The 16,288-nt window shown below is 47.8% G+C and overlaps 1 protein-coding gene across 1 annotated transcript in view; it reads left to right on the forward strand.

Moving 5' to 3' along the window:
* The window catches only part of LOC137431903 (mitogen-activated protein kinase kinase kinase 13-like), a 439,979-nt gene that overhangs the window by 50,090 nt on the left and 373,601 nt on the right, over positions 1-16,288 (forward strand). Inside the window, exon 2 of the mRNA XM_068123737.2 lies at positions 15,021-15,204. Within this exon, the coding sequence (XP_067979838.1) occupies positions 15,021-15,204 (184 nt within the window). The remainder of the gene's footprint in view (positions 1-15,020; positions 15,205-16,288) is intronic.

The following is a 16,288-nucleotide window of genomic DNA, read 5'->3' on the forward strand; positions in this document are numbered from 1 at the left end:
GTTTATTCACAACACCGGCTTCGCCGGCTATTATTTTCCCCTTATTAGTCCCCTACCGGTTTACACCGGAGGGGACTATAGGTTTGCACGCCGTCCCTCCGTCTGTCAGTCCGTCAGTCCGTCAGTCCGTCACGCAAAGAACAGTTTTCCGGACTTTTTTTTCTAAACGCTTAACGCTAATGATTTCAAACTTGGTACATGGTTTCCTCATGATAAGTTACAGATCGAGTTCGAACTTCACGACGTTTCGATCATTTTTGACAAAGTTATGGCACTTTGAACTTTGGGAATTCTGATAATTCTGATGATCCTTAACTCAGTGCCATTTTAAGTTTTAATTTCCTTTAAAAAACAATTTCTCTGCAATAATAGGACCGATTGAGATAAAATTTTCACCATATGATGGACTTGGTCTGTAGAATATTTTAATGGTAATTATGATGTCACAGGTCACGTGGTTCGGTCGCAATATTGTTTTTCGTGAAAACACGAAAACCCCTTTTTCTCTGCAACGGCTGAACAGATCGAGGCCAAACTTTGCAGACATAATCGCATACCCATGACGAACAAAAAAGTCAGCGAGTATGATGTCATGCGTCACATGGTTTCAGAGTTTTGACGTTTTTAAGCATGAACCTTTAAAACCAAGCCTCTCCCTCATTTTTGATCCAATCGAGGGGAAACTTCACAAATCGGTTCAGCATGTCAATCTACTAAAATGTCCTTTTGGAATTTGCGATAGGGCACGTGGTTTGGCAGATATCGTTAATTAAACGAAAATATTTTTAAAAAATGGATATCTCTTGAATCGCTAGTACCTCAGACCGTAAGTTGGTAATAATTTATATAATTCACACAGTGAAATACGTGCAGGCTGCTCCACGGAGCGACCTTGCGTGCTTATCAACGAGGCGAGGCGTGACACACGTGTCTCAGCATACCTCAGATCAAGTTTGAAAACCATCATCAACCGTGCATAAATTTGCATATTCGATCATTTTTGACAAAGTTATGGCACTTTGAACTTTGGTAGGGGACATCTATTGCAGCGCAATACTCAGAATGCTTGTTATTAGTATAAGGTATAGTTCGGTAATTTGTTGACCAAAGTAAGAGGTGATCCCAAAGCTCCACTTTCACTGGCCCGACCACTTGGGTAGGGAAGGAAAGGGGAGCGGTGCGCTATTGCTATATCCCCAGGTCAAATAAATAAACGAAAACAGCATAATAATATAGGTTCCCAAAATTGCTTTCATTCATTGCTGTGTAATTAAGTATGAGCGAATAATCTGATTTTGTGAGATGCAACATGAAGCTGCTACCTTATAAACATGTAGTTGGGTGCCACAAGATGGGTTCCAACAACAAGATTGTACTTTATTGGGGTCAATGCAGAAGGGAGCTGTTTGCGGAACAATTTCCTGACTTCAACAGAGATGGCAAGCAAGCATTTGTGACCTTTTCAGTGATATTTGTGAATAAATCTCTTTTTATAAAAAAAACAAAAGAAAGTTTTCTCTTGCTTGGTTAATGATGCAATATTATTCATTTATTTATGATGTTGGTGGGAAATACATCACGTGACTGAGAGAAATTCACAAACAACATGGTCTCCCAGAACGCCAATCCAACAGGGAACCGTATTATATAAATGAGCACTGGGCCTTTTGCTGCGGATAGCGGTTACTGGTTGTACAACTTGATGCTTGATTTAGAGAGACAATTGAAAAACACTGAGAAAGCTAAATGCACGCAACCCTTTCCTTCATAAATAAACCTTTCCTTAATAAATAAACCTTTCCTTCATAAATAAACCTTTCCTTCATAAATAAACCTTTCCTTCATAAATAAACCTTTCCTTAATAAATAAACCTTTCCTTCATAAATAAACCTTTCCTTCATAAATATACCTTTCCATCATAAATAAACCTTTCTTTAATAAACAAGCATTCTGAGTATTGCGCTGTAATACATGTCCCCAACCAAAGTTCAAAGTGCCATAACTTTGTCAAAAATGATCGAATATGCAAATTTATGCATGGTTGATGCTGGTTTTCAAACTTGATCTGAGGTATGCTGAGACACATGTGTCACGCCTCGCCTCGTTGATAAGCCCCCAAGGTCGCTCCGTGGAGCGGCCTGCACGTATTGCACTGTGTGAATTATATAAATTATTACCAACTCACGGTCTGAGGTACTGGCGATTCAAGAGATATCCATTTAAAAAAAAGGAAGATTTTCGTTTAATTAACGATATCTGCCAAACCATGTGCCCTATCGCAAATTCCAAAAGGACATTTTAGTAGACTGACATGCTGAACAGATCTGTGAAGTTCCCCTCAATTGGATCAAAAATGAGGGAGGAGCTCAGTTTTAAAGGTTCATGCTTATAAACGTCATAACTCTGAAATCACGTGACGCATGACGTCATGCTCGCTGACTTTTTGTTCGTCATGGGTATGCAATTCTGCCTGCAAAGTTTGGCCTCGATCTGTTCAGCCGTTGCAGAGAAAAAGGGGTTTTAGTGTTTTCACAAAAAACAATATGGCGGCCGAACCACGTGACCTGTGATGTCATAATTACCATTAAAATATTCTACAGACCGAGTCCCCCCTACGGTAAAAATTTGATCTCAATCGGTCGTATTATTGCAGAGAAAATCATTTTCAAAGGAAATTAAAACTTAAAATGGCACTGAGTTAAGGATCATCAGAATTATCAGAATTCCCAAAGTTCAAAGTGCCATAACTTTGTCAAAAATGATCGAAACGTCGCGAAGTTCGAACTTGATCTGTAACTTATCATGAGGAAACCTTGTACCAAGTTTGAAATCATTAGCGTTAAGCGTTTAGAAAAAAAGTCCGGCAAACTGTTCTTTGCGTGACGGACTGACAGACTGACGGACTGATGGACTGACGGACGGACGGACAGAGGGACGGCGTGCAAACCTGTAGTCCCCCCCGGTGTACACCGGAAGGGGACTAATAAACCTTTCCTTCATAAATAAACCTTTCCCTCACAAATAAACCTTTCCTTCATAAATAAACCTTTCCTTCATAAATAAACCTTTCCCTCATTAATAAACCTTTCCTTAATAAATAAACCTTTCCATCATAAATAAACCTTTCCTTCATAAATAAACCTTTCGTTCATAAATAAACCTTTCCATCATAAATAAACCTTTCCTTCATAAATAAACCTTTCCTTAATAAATAAACCTTTCCATCATAAATAAACCTTTCCTTCATAAATAAACCTTTCCTTCATAAATAAACCTTTCCTTCATAAATAAACCTTTCCTTAATAAATAAACCTTTCCTTCATAAATAAACCTTTCCTTAATAAATAAACCTTTCCTTAATAAATAAACCTTTCCTTAATAAATAAACCTTTCCTTCATAAATAAACCTTTCCTTCATAAATAAACCTTTCCATCATAAATAAACCTTTCCATCATAAATAAACCTTTCCTTCATAAATAAACCTTTCCTTCATAAATAAACCTTTCCTTAATAAATAAACCTTTCCTTAATAAATAAACCTTTCCTTAATAAATAAACCTTTCCTTCATAAATAAACCTTTCCATCATAAATAAACCTTTCCTTCATAAATAAACCTTTCCTTAATAAATAAACCTTTCCATCATAAATAAACCTTTCCTTCATAAATAAACCTTTCCTTCATAAATAAACCTTTCCTTCATAAATAAACCTTTCCATCATAAATAAACCTTTCCTTAATAAATAAACCTTTCCATCATAAATAAACCTTTCCTTCATAAATAAACCTTTCCTTCATAAATAAACCTTTCCATCATAAATAAACCTTTCCTTCATAAATAAACCTTTCCTTAATAAATAAACCTTTCCTTCATAAATAAACCTTTCCTTAATAAATAAACCTTTCCATCATAAATAAACCTTTCCTTCATAAATAAACCTTTCCTTAATAAATAAACCTTTCCTTCATAAATAAACCTTTCCTTCATAAATAAACCTTTCCTTCATAAATAAACCTTTCCTTCATAAATAAACCTTTCCCTCATTAATAAACCTTTCCTTAATAAATAAACCTTTCCATCATAAATAAACCTTTCCTTCATAAATAAACCTTTCCTTAATAAATAAACCTTTCCTTCATAAATAAACCTTTCCTTCATAAATAAACCTTTCCTTCAGAAATAAACCTTTCCTTAATAAATAAACCTTTCCATCATAAATAAACCTTTCCTTCATAAATAAACCTTTCCCTCATTAATAAACCTTTCCTTAATAAATAAACCTTTCCATCATAAATAAACCTTTCCATCATAAATAAACCTTTCCTTCATAAATAAACCTTTCCTTAATAAATAAACCTTTCCTTCATAAATAAACCTTTCCTTCATAAATATACCTTTCCTTAATAAATATACCTTTCCTTAATAAATAAACCTTCCTTAATCCCACTGTTCCCAATCCCAGTCACGTGATGTCCCAGAGCATGTTTAAACATGTACGTAAAGCGCGATGCTGCGCACGCTAATGCTTACGCAAAGAGCAAGCGGACAACGCGGTTCATAAAAGAGTCTTTATTCAAAGTACTCAAACTGCAGCACGAAGCTGCTCAGGGCTGCGCGCTCCGCGTATATCGTGAGGCCACGCCTCTCTCCCTGGCGTGGCCCATCCCCACTTGGTTTGCGGGGTGATGTCACCGCGTCAGTGCTTTCGTGTCCGCCACACGCGCCCCCCCAGAATCCCCGCGCACCTGAAGGGTCAGTTTGCGGGGCAAACGGATGACCCGGCCGAAGCGCCCCCTGGCGACTGGCGGCGTCTGGGATGCAGGGATGCCATCTGGGATGCCTCCGGCAGCAGGACCGGGGGGCGGCGTGGCGGCGGGGCTGGGCGGTGCCGGGGGTCCGCCCGCAGGGGGGCGGCCCCGACGCGGGGGTCGGGCCACTGGCGGTGGATGGTCCACGTCGAGGTGGGCCGGCTTGAGGCGGTCTACAGAAACGCGGTCAGGAGTACCGCCGATGTCCAGGGTGAAGTGCTTCGCCCCGGTCTCCAGCACGCGGAAAGGCCCGTCGTACGGGGGCCGCAGTGGTGTCCGGTGGGCATCGTGGCGGACAAAGACGTACTCCGCCGTGCGAAGCTCCGGGGCGACGTGCGTCGGTGGGTGCCCGTGGCATGCCGTTGGCACCGGGGCGAACCTCTGGGCGGTCTCTTGCAGAGCGGAGCGCTGCTGTGCCGCGGACCATGGTGCCGTGGAGTCGGGGAGGAACTCGCCCGGCACCCGCAGCGGTTGCCCGAAATCGCTCACACAGGCCGTTAGCCTGGGGGTGGTATGCCGTGGTTCGGTGCAGCCGGACCCCGAGCCCCTGCGCGACCGCCCCCCAGAGCTCCGAGGTGAACTGGGGGCCGCGGTCGGACGAGATGTCTGAGGGGGCGCCGAACCGGGCGACCCAGGTGGCGATGAAAGCCTGCGCGACGTCCGCCGCCGTCGTCGACGCCAAGGGCACGGCCTCCGGCCACCGGGTGGTGCGGTCCACCATGGTGAGGACATGGGTGAAACCCCGCGAGGGGGGCAGAGGTCCCACCAGGTCCACGTGGACGTGGTCAAACCGGCGTTCCGGCACCGTGTACGGGGCCAACGGGGCCTGGGTGTGCCGGTGCACCTTGGCGCGCTGGCACGCGAGGCACGTCCTGGCCCAGCCGCGGACGGCCTTCCGGAGGCCATGCCAGACGAACTTGTCGGCGATCAACCTTTGGGAGGCCCTCGCGCCCGGGTGGGACAGGCCGTGGATGGCGTCAAACACCTGGCGCTGCCAGCCCGCGGGCACGATGGGGCGAGGACGCCCGAGGGAGACGTCGCACAAGAGGGCCGCGCCTGCGCCGTCGAACGGCACCTCGGTGACACGGAGGCCCGTGATGGCGGTCCGCAAGGCCTGGACGTCGGGGTCAGCGGCCTGGTCCACTGCCATCAGGGCATAGTCGATGCCGAGGTGGACTGCGTGGGCGACAGCCAGGGAAAGGCAATCCGCCACCGGTTTGTCCTTCCCCGCGACGTGCCGGATGTCCGTCGTGTACTCGGACACGGCCGAGAGGTGACGCTGCTGCCGGGCCGACCACGGCTCGGTGACCTTGCCCATCGCGAAGATCAGCGGCTTGTGGTCGACGAAGGCCGTGAACGCACGGCCCTCGAGCAGATGGCAGAAGTGCCTGACCGCCAAGTGAAGCCCGAGCAACTCGCGGTCGAAGGTACTGTAACGGCGTTCGGGCGGGCGAAGCTGCCGGCTAAAGAACGCCAGCGGTTGCCAAGCTCCACGCACCCATTGCTCGTGCACTGCGCCCACCGCGTAGTCCGAGGCGTCGGTGGTGAGGGCGATCGGTGCATCGGGCGCCGGGTGCGCGAGAATGGTGGCGTTAGCCAAGGCGAGCTTCGCGCCCGTGAACGCCGTGTCCATCTGCTCGGTCCAGGTAACGTCGCCTTTGCCCGGCTTACCTCGGAGAGCTTCGTGCAGGGGGCGCAGGAGCTGGGCGATACGGGGCAGGAACCGATGGTAAAAGTTCACCATGCCCAGGAACTCCTGCAGCCCTCTGATCGTGCGGGGGCGCGGAAACCCCTTCACCGCCTCCACCTTGGCCGGCAGGGGGACGGCTCCGTGCCTGGTGACACGGTGCCCCAGAAAATTGATTATGGCGGCGCCGAACCGGCACTTTGCGGGGTTCACAATCAGGCCATCCTGGCCCAGGCGTTCGAAGAGCGTGCGGAGGTGGCGTAGGTGCTCTTCGCGGGACGCGCTGGCGACGAGGATATCGTCCAGGTAGACGTAGACAAAATCCAAGTGGCGCAGGACGCTGTCCATCAGTCGCTGGAACGCCTGAGCCGCATTCTTCAGACCGAAGGGCATCCGCAGGAACTCGAAGAGTCCGAATGGCGTGATGACCGCCGTCTTCGGGACGTCCTCCGGCCTGACGGGGACCTGATGGTAGCCGCGTATGAGGTCCACCTTCGAGAAGAAGGACATGCCCGCCAAACGGGCGGAAAAGTCCTGAATGTGGGGGACGGGGTAGCGGTCGGGGGTGGTGGCGTCATTGAGACGGCGATAGTCCCCGCACGGTCGCCATCCCCCGCCGGGCTTCGGCACGATGTGCAGCGGCGACGCCCAAGCGCTCTCGGAGCGCCGAACGATGCCGAGTCGCTCCAGGGTAGCGAACGCCGCTTTTGCCACCGCCAGCTTCGTCGGCTCGAGGCGGCGTGCCCGGGCGTAGACCGGTGGCCCGATGGTGGGGATGTGATGGGCCACCCCGTGCTTGACGGCCCCCGCCGAGAAGGTGGGCCGCGTGAGGGCCGGGAAGCCGGCGAGGAGGCGGGTGAATGCGTCCGCTGCCGGAAGCGTACAGACCAACGTGGCCGGAACCGAACCGTTCGGCAAACCGCTTGGCAAGCCGCTCGTTGAGCTGCTCGAAGAGCTGGGCAGTGCACAAGCGAGCGAGCTGAACGTCTCGGCCTGGACAAGACGTCTGCGCTTTACGTCGACCAGGAGCCCATTAGCGCACAGGAAGTCCGCGCCAAGCAGTGCCATGGGCACGTCGGCGGTGACGAACGTCCATCGAAAAACCTGCCCTCCGAACCGCAGAGAGAGGCAGCGTTTTCCGTACGTACGGATGGGCGTCCCGTTCGCTGCAAGCAGCGCGGGGCCCCCGCCCGCGGCGTGCTTGTCTGACGTGCCAGCGGGAACGACACTCACCTGCGCTCCCGTGTCGCACAGGTAACGGCGCCCGGATAAGGTGTCCGTTATGAACAGCAGGCTGCTCGAACGGCCGGCGCTCATCGCCACTATTGAGCGCCGGCCCGGGCGTTTCCCGACCTGTTGAAGGAGCATGGCGGATGACATTGCCGAGCCTCGTGGCCAAACTTGGCGTGGAACCAGCACCAGGTGGTGGAGCTGGAGGAGCGCGGCTGGCTCTGCCAGGCCGGTGGAGTTGGCGGGTTTCCCCGCGGTGGCGGTTTTCGCCGCGGCGGTGGGCGGGGCGTGGCGGCGGTCACGAGGTGCGTATCAGCATGCTGCGTATGCTGTATAAGCTGATGCTGTGGAACAGCAGCATCAGCAGCATTAGCAGCATCAGCCATGAGGGCCGTGACGGCCACGCCGACTCTCGCCCGCGTGTCCGAAGCGGCGAAGTACTTGTCCGCCTCGGCCGCCAATGCTCGGGGTTCCGTTAGCCCGGTCCCGGCCAACGCGAGGCGAACCTGCGCTGGAAGTTGGCGACGGAAAAGCGCCCGGAATAGAGAACCGGGGGCTTCGTCGCCCAACAGTGACAGCATATGGTCCATTCTGACCGACGGGCGCGTGTCGCCGAGCTCGGGGAGATCCAGGAGGCGGTCGGCCCGTGCGTCGTCCGTGAGGCCGAACGTGGCTAGGAGTAGCCGCTTGAGTGCCTCGTACTTGTGGCCGTCCGGTGGGTGGCGAAGGACGGACACAACTCGAGCGGCCGTGCCGGGCCCGAGGGAGGCGACGACGTGGCAGTAGCGCATGTCGTCGTTGGTGAGGCGCCGAAGCTGAAATTGGGCTTCGGCTTGAACGAACCAGACTTCGGCCTGAGCCTCCCAAAATTCGGGAAGTTTAATCGCCATTGCCTTGTCGTTGGCCATTGCAATGGCGTCGTGTTCGGAAGGATCGCTACGGCAGATCCAACGTCGAGGTCACCATATAAAGCGCGATGCTGCGCACGCTAATGCTTACGCAAAGAGCAAGCGGACAACGCGGTTCATAAAAGAGTCTTTATTCAAAGTACTCAAACTGCAGCACTAAGCTGCTCAGGGCTGCGCGCTCCGCGTATATCGTGAGGCCACGCCTCTCTCCCTGGCGTGGCCCATCCCCACTTGGTGTGCGGGGTGATGTCACCGCGTCAGTGCTTTCGTGTCCGCCACATACGCATGTTTTTGCTTCATGTACATAACCAGTATTTTTTTTTCCCCGGAGTGATTGTGGCAGTGGTCTGTTGCCTATACACTGCCCAAATAAAGGTGAGTGTCAGAAGTATGTGTCGCACACTTGGAACAAGATTGGGCGGGTACTCTGATCGTGTTTATTAATGGATGATGTAAACTCTCACGAACACGTCATGCACGTTTACATAATGCACAAATAAGTTCGACATGTAAGGTATTGATATATGCAACATTGACTTGTGAATTCAAACCTCCCACTACATAGCACAGAATACTGATTGACAATTCGTATCTACCACTAACTACAACGACGGCTACGAATGACCATTTTCTCTTTTTCTGAGGTTGTTTCACTTTATGGTCTCATTTACAATTAAGACTGAAAAAGTAGAATTTTTAACAACACACAACCAAATTCGGTACTTTGTAGGTAATGATCGAGTAATGTTCTTACAATTATGTGTGTGGGCATCGAAGGATTGATTCCTATGATCTTACCATGACAAAAGACTCTCATGACAAGCGGCTACGAGGACAGACTTAGAGCTGGCAGGAAAGTCTAGGCCGCAAAGTTTGTGCACTCCCATATGAGCGGTCTAACCTAGGTTCAAATCTCGGCCCAGCTAAAAACCGTCTTCGCAATGTTTCACAGACACGTATTCATCATGTGTGCGAAGTCCATCCGATGCATGTTCAACCGGGTTCAGTTTCCCATCTGCTGACAGTTATTGGACGTTAAATATATCACGGCCATTGTGAAGAGGAGGCGAACTATCACCGGCACCCTGATTAAAGTCAAAATCCTGCTGAGGCCAACAGAGAAACGACATCTACAGTCGCACGCTATATGATGATAGCATACCACAGTCACGTGCTGTATGTATGATAGCAAACCACAGTCGCATGCTGTATGTATGATAGCATACCACAGTCACATGCTGTATGTATGATAGCAAACCGCAGTCACGTGCTGTATGTATGATAGCAAACCACAGTCACATGCTGTATGTATGATAGCAAACCACAGTCGCATGCTGTATGTATGATAGCAAACCACAGTCGCATGCTGTATGTATGATAGCATACCACAGTCACATGCTGTATGTATGATAGCATACCACAGTCACATGCTGTATGTATGATAGCATACCACAGTCACATGCTGTATGTATGATAGCAAACCACAGTCGCATGCTGTATGTATGATAGCATACCACAGTCACATGCTGTATGTATGATAGCATACCACAGTCACATGCTGTATGTATTATAGCAAACCACAGTCACATGCTGTATGTATGATAGCATACCACAGTCACATGCTGTATTGCTGTATGTATTATAACAAACCGCAGTCACATGCTGTATGTATTATAGCAAACCGCAGTCACGTGCTGTATGTATGATAGCAAACCACAGTCACATGCTGTATGTACGATAGCAAACCACAGTCACATGCTGTATGTATTACAGCAAACCACAGTCACATACTGCATGATGGGAAACCACAGTCACATGCTGTATGTATGATAGCAAACCACAGTCACATACTGCATGATGGGAAACCACAGTCACATGCTGTATGTGTCATAGCAAACCACAGTCACACGCTGCATGATGGGAAACCACAGTTACATGCTGTATGTATGATAACAAACCGCAGTCACATGCTGTATGTATGATAGCAAACCGCAGTCACATGCTGTATGTATGATAGCAAACCGCAGTCACATGCTGTATGTATGATAGCAAACCGCAGTCACATGCTGCATGATGGGAAACCACAGTTACATGCTGTATGTATGATAACAAACCGGAGTCACATGCTGTATGTATGATAGCAAACCGCAGTCACATGCTGTATGTATTACAGCAAACCGCAGTCACATGCTGTATGTATGACAGCAAACTGCAGTCACATGCTGTATGTATGATAGCAAACCGCAGTCACATGCTGTATGTATGATAGCAAACCACAGTCACATGCTGTATGTATGATAGCAAACCACAACAATCACATGCTGTATGTATGATAGCAAACTGCAGTCACATGCTGTATGTATCATAGCAAACCACAGTCACATGCTGTATGTATGATAGCAAACCGCAGTCACATGCTGTATGTATGATAGCAAATGGCAGTCACATGCTGTATGTATGATAGCAAACCGCAGTCACCTGCTGTATGTATGTTAGCAAACTGCAGCCACATGCTCTATGTATGATAGCAAACCACAGTCACATTCTGTATGTATGATAGCAAACCACAGTCACCTGCTGTATGTATGTTAGCAAACTGCAGCCACATGCTCTATGTATGACAGCAAACCACAGTCACATTCTGTATGTATGATAGCAAACCACAGTCGCATGCTGTATGTATGATAGCAAACCGCAGTCACATGCTGTATGTATGATAGCAAACGGCAGTCACATGCTGTATGTTTGATAGCAAACCACAGTCGCATGCTGTATGTATTGTTGCGGATCTCAAACGTCGGCCTTTTCCCCTTCCCAAGAGGGGGTTAATCCCCTTGTCTGTTACTGACCGACGTGATCCTGAAGTTACCCCGTTCCTTCCGGTCGGTATTAGTTAGGGTTGCTGGTCAATTTGGTCCTGTTACCTAATTACCAACACCGACCGTAAAGCAAGGAGATAACCTCCCACCCGAGCCGCAGCGTTAGTGGATACGCCGAGCGAAGCGAGCCGCGACTCGGGCCTTTAACAATGACTAAACCCGATTCTAAGCGGTTGCGATCGTGCCACGTTTACCCAATGGAAGAAAGGACGGATGCGATCGGACAAGAGGAAACCAGAGTATAGGAAGAACAAAGATGGGTTTATTAATTATTTACAAGAAGGAAGAAGAGGAAACGAAATAATGTACAAGATAGGAAGAGGAAGATGCAGAACACAGGGCAGTCTTCAACAGTCTTATCCTTAATACCCCAGACAAACGTACACACTCACACGGGGATTGTAGCTGGATTGTAGATGGAACAGCGATGGGGTCCAGGCTCCAGTCGGCTCCAGTCCAGGCTCCGGTCCAGCGGGCGAAACCCGGCAGGCAGCTCCGCGTATAGTTGAACGAGACCGGACAGTTATATAGCGGGGGGAAGCTGGTGTCCTACGGCATACGTAATAGATGCACACTCGTGCCAAACGCACCCTCTCCAAAGTCCTCTTAATCAGCGCGCCGTAAATCTCTTTATAAAGGTGCTTCTCAATGCGCTCTCTCCCATCAGTCCTCTTTAACGAGTGCGCCTCCAACAAGTCCTCTGTAATGCACGCTGCCGCCGTCAGTTCTCTCACTAAATGTGCTCGCTGGCATGTCCCCCACGCAGTCCTGTGAAAGGGCTTTGCGCTCGCTTTTTATATCTCTCCGCGCGATCACTCCGCGAGCCAAAAAGCCACGCCTGTCGGTGATGTTACTTCAGCCCTGGTTGGCTGGTGAGGGCTTACCGGCTCCGCCTTTGACGGCTGGATGACGTGGCCACACCTTCTTCTTGGCGCTCCGCCTCCTTTCTCGGGCCTTACCTCGTGGCTTATGGCGGCTTGAGCGAGCGCTAAGGCAGCGAACGCTGCTAACAAAGGCGCGTAACAAATTGGGAGGGGCCATGGGCAGACTGGAGGGCGCGTAATGGCGTCGCTTGGAGAGAGAGGTTGGTTAAAATGGACGGATTGGGGACCTACTCTTATTTGATTGACGCAACGCAGATTCAACTATTGGAAACGCGGCCTTATCTAAAACACATACTAATGAGATAACTGAAGTCCTATGGTGGCCTACGTGTTGATTGTGGCCTAACTAGGGGGTGCAACCTTGAGCCTTTTAATAATGTCATATTTACACAAGTGAGGGTTCTAAAACCGCATCAGTATGATAGCAAACCGCAGTCACATGCTGTATGTATGATAGCAAACGGCAGTCACATGCTGTATGTATGATAGCAAATGGCAGTCACATGCTGTATGCATGATAGCAAACCACAGTCGCATGCTGTATGTATGATAGCAAACCACAGTCGCATGCTGTATGTATGATAGCAAATGGCAGTCGCATGCTGTATGTATGATAGCAAACCACAGTCGCATGCTGTATGTATGATAGCAAACCACAGTCGCATGCTGTATGTATGATAGCAAACCACAGTCGCATGCTGTATGTATGATAGCAAACCACAGTCGCATGCTGTATGTATGATAGCAAACCACAGTCGCATGCTGTATGTATGATAGCAAACCACAGTTGCATGCTGTATGTATGATAGCAAACGGCAGTCACATGCTGTATGTATGATAGCAAATGGCAGTCACATGCTGTATGTATGATAGCAAACCACAGTCGCATGCTGTATGTATGATAGCAAACCACAGTCGCATGCTGTATGTATGATAGCAAACCACAGTCGCATGCTGTATGTATGATAGCAAACCACAGTCGCATGCTGTATGTATGATAGCAAACCACAGTCGCATGCTGTATGTATGATAGCAAACCACAGTCGCATGCTGTATGTATGATAGCAAACCACAGTCACATGCTGTATGTATGATAGCAAATGGCAGTCAAATGCTGTATGTATGATAGCAAACTGCAGTCACATGCTGTATGTATGATAGCAAACCACAGTCGCATGCTGTATGTATTATAGCAAACCGCAGTCACATGTTGTATGTATGACAGCAAACTGCAGTCACATGCTGTATGTATGATAGCAAACCGCAGTCACATGCTGTATGTATGATAGCAAACCACAGTCGCATGCTGTATGTATGATAGCAAACCACAGTCACATGCTGTATGTATGATAGCAAACCACAGTCACATGCTGTATGTATGATAGCAAACTGCAGTCACATGCTGTATGTATGATAGCAAACTGCAGTCACCTGCTGTATGTATGTTAGCAAACTGCAGCCACATGCTCTATGTATGACAGCAAACCACAGTCACATGCTGTATGTATGATAGCAAACCGCAGTCACATGCTGTATGTATGATAGCAAACCGCAGTCACATGCTGTATGTATGATAGCAAACCACAGTCACATGCTGTATGTATGATAGCAAACCGCAGTCACATGCTGTATGTATGATAGCAAACCGCAGTCACATGCTGTATGTATGATAGCAAACCGCAGTCACATGCTGTATGTATGATAGCAAACCGCAGTCACATGCTGTATGTATGATAGCAAACCGCAGTCACATGCTGTATGTATGATAGCAAACCGCAGTCAAGATGGCAAAGTTTTTCCAGATCAATTTCCATGAAGATTGTCATTTGGAATCTCAAAGGTTTGTGGTAAGGATTGAAGAGGGGGGTGGGGGGTGGGATGCTCCCTTGATGTTAAGGAAGGATTTAAGGAAAAACTTAAGTGATACTTATACATGCAACAATCCTTATTTAGGATGTCCGTAAGGGGAAACTTAAGGAAATATTTAAATAAATCCTCTTATCCTTCCTTAAGGACACTTTATAGAGCCAGGCCTTAGGCTTCATTTGATACATCCGGCGTTCATTAGGAGTATCATTTCATGAATTCATTTAACAGGAATGTCCACTCAAGTATTATATCAATTGATTAGTGTTCTTTTTTGTTATTCAGGTATGCATATAGCGACCTCCCACATCATGGATATCTTCTCATAGAAGCCTCTTGTATGAAGTGCTTGTCCTACAATCAGCAATAATTTGAGAAGTGAAAATAGCATTGCCTTGGTAATGATATAATTGGGGCCTAGCCTGAAGATGTTTGTGAAAGTAGAGTGAAGACATGCTCAGAATGGAAACAGTCAAACCGAGCTTTTTCTGTGGCAATTTCACACATTCAACCCCCTCAGGGTCAGGTGTTTTCAACACCTCTCCATTCATTATATCCTACCTGTGCTGATGTGGTGTCTAATCTTTTTATAATTGTTTATGATATGAAATGCCGCATATTTTAATATGTAATATTTTCATAATTTCACACCAAGATCCATGATAATCATGATATTTTTTGCAATGTTGTGGGGGATTCAAGGGTTTTATAACGAGCATAACATCCGCAGCATAATGTGTCATTTTTGTTCCTTAGACCAATGGGAGGTGCCGTTTGAGGAGATCTCTGAGCTGCAGTGGTTGGGTAGTGGTGCCCAGGGTGCTGTATTTCTGGGCAAGTTTCGTGGTGAGGACGTGGCCATTAAAAAAGTTCGAGAACAGAAGGAGACGGATATCAAGCACCTACGGAAGTTAAAGCATCCTAACATCATCACTTTTAAGTGAGTATATGATAATAAATGAAGATTTATGTTGGAAACTTTATGCTGAATGTCAAAAAAAACAACAACAAGCAAGGGATGTGGAATGCTCCTGGTTAAAATGTATCCACATTATTAGATGATATTTCACTTAATATATATACAGCCTGGTGTTGGCTTAGCGGTTAGGGTGCCGGCTTGGGATCCTCGGATCCTGGGTTCGAATCCCGATCGATCGCTGAATTAACGCCAGGGCGGTCGACTCAGCCTGCCATCCTTCCGAGGTCGGCAAATTGAGTACCAGCTTGCTGGGATGAACGATCCCGGTGTGTACCCCGGTTTAGAATAGGTACACCGTATCCCTGCGCATCGTAAGAGCGTGACCAAGGGTTGGCGTCAGGAAGGGCATCCGGCCATAAAAACATTGCCTCAAACAGGGAACCATGATTGCGATGGGGCCCGCAAGGCTAACCCCCGCTCTAGCGGGGAAAATGGCCTTAAAAACGATCATTCATTCATTCATTCATATACACACTGGTGGGGTCACCCGTGGGAATCCCACGAGCATGGACGTGTGTGACATTTGGACTTACATCTTTGAGATGAAATTTTGATTCTCTAAGTTAAGTTTATGAGATAGAATTGTCTGTCTCACCCAAATGAGGAGTGCACATACACTGTGTGGTAAAGTGTCATTTTCTCTGGAGTGTCTTCTATATGTAATCCTTGGCACAGCTCAGTATAATATCGGTTTGAAGAAACATTCACACAGATGCATCAAATTTGTTCTCTGTGTTTTTCTTCCTCCACGATGTTCACAGTTTGCAGAATAGAACAAAATAGCGAATTATAGAACTTTGCTTGAAGCTTGAGGGAAGCCCGATGGGGACTCCAAGGATATTGAAGTTTCGGATTTGTTTCCTGAATTTCGAGCCATTGCGAGATGATTTGAACTTGGTTTGTAACTATAACGGCACTCTGACGTCACGACTTCGACTGATAAATGACCTCGCAGCTAATGTCCCCAACACATTTGTTACTCTCCGCATCCTTTTCACCCTCCCTATGTCTGTGGCCAATGGTGAGCGAAGCTTTCCCAAGTTAA

The sequence above is a fragment of the Myxine glutinosa genome, chromosome 7, assembly GCF_964187855.1.
Source record: "Myxine glutinosa chromosome 7, kmMyxGlut1.1, whole genome shotgun sequence".
In the NCBI taxonomy this organism is placed as follows: Eukaryota; Metazoa; Chordata; class Myxini; order Myxiniformes; family Myxinidae; genus Myxine; species Myxine glutinosa.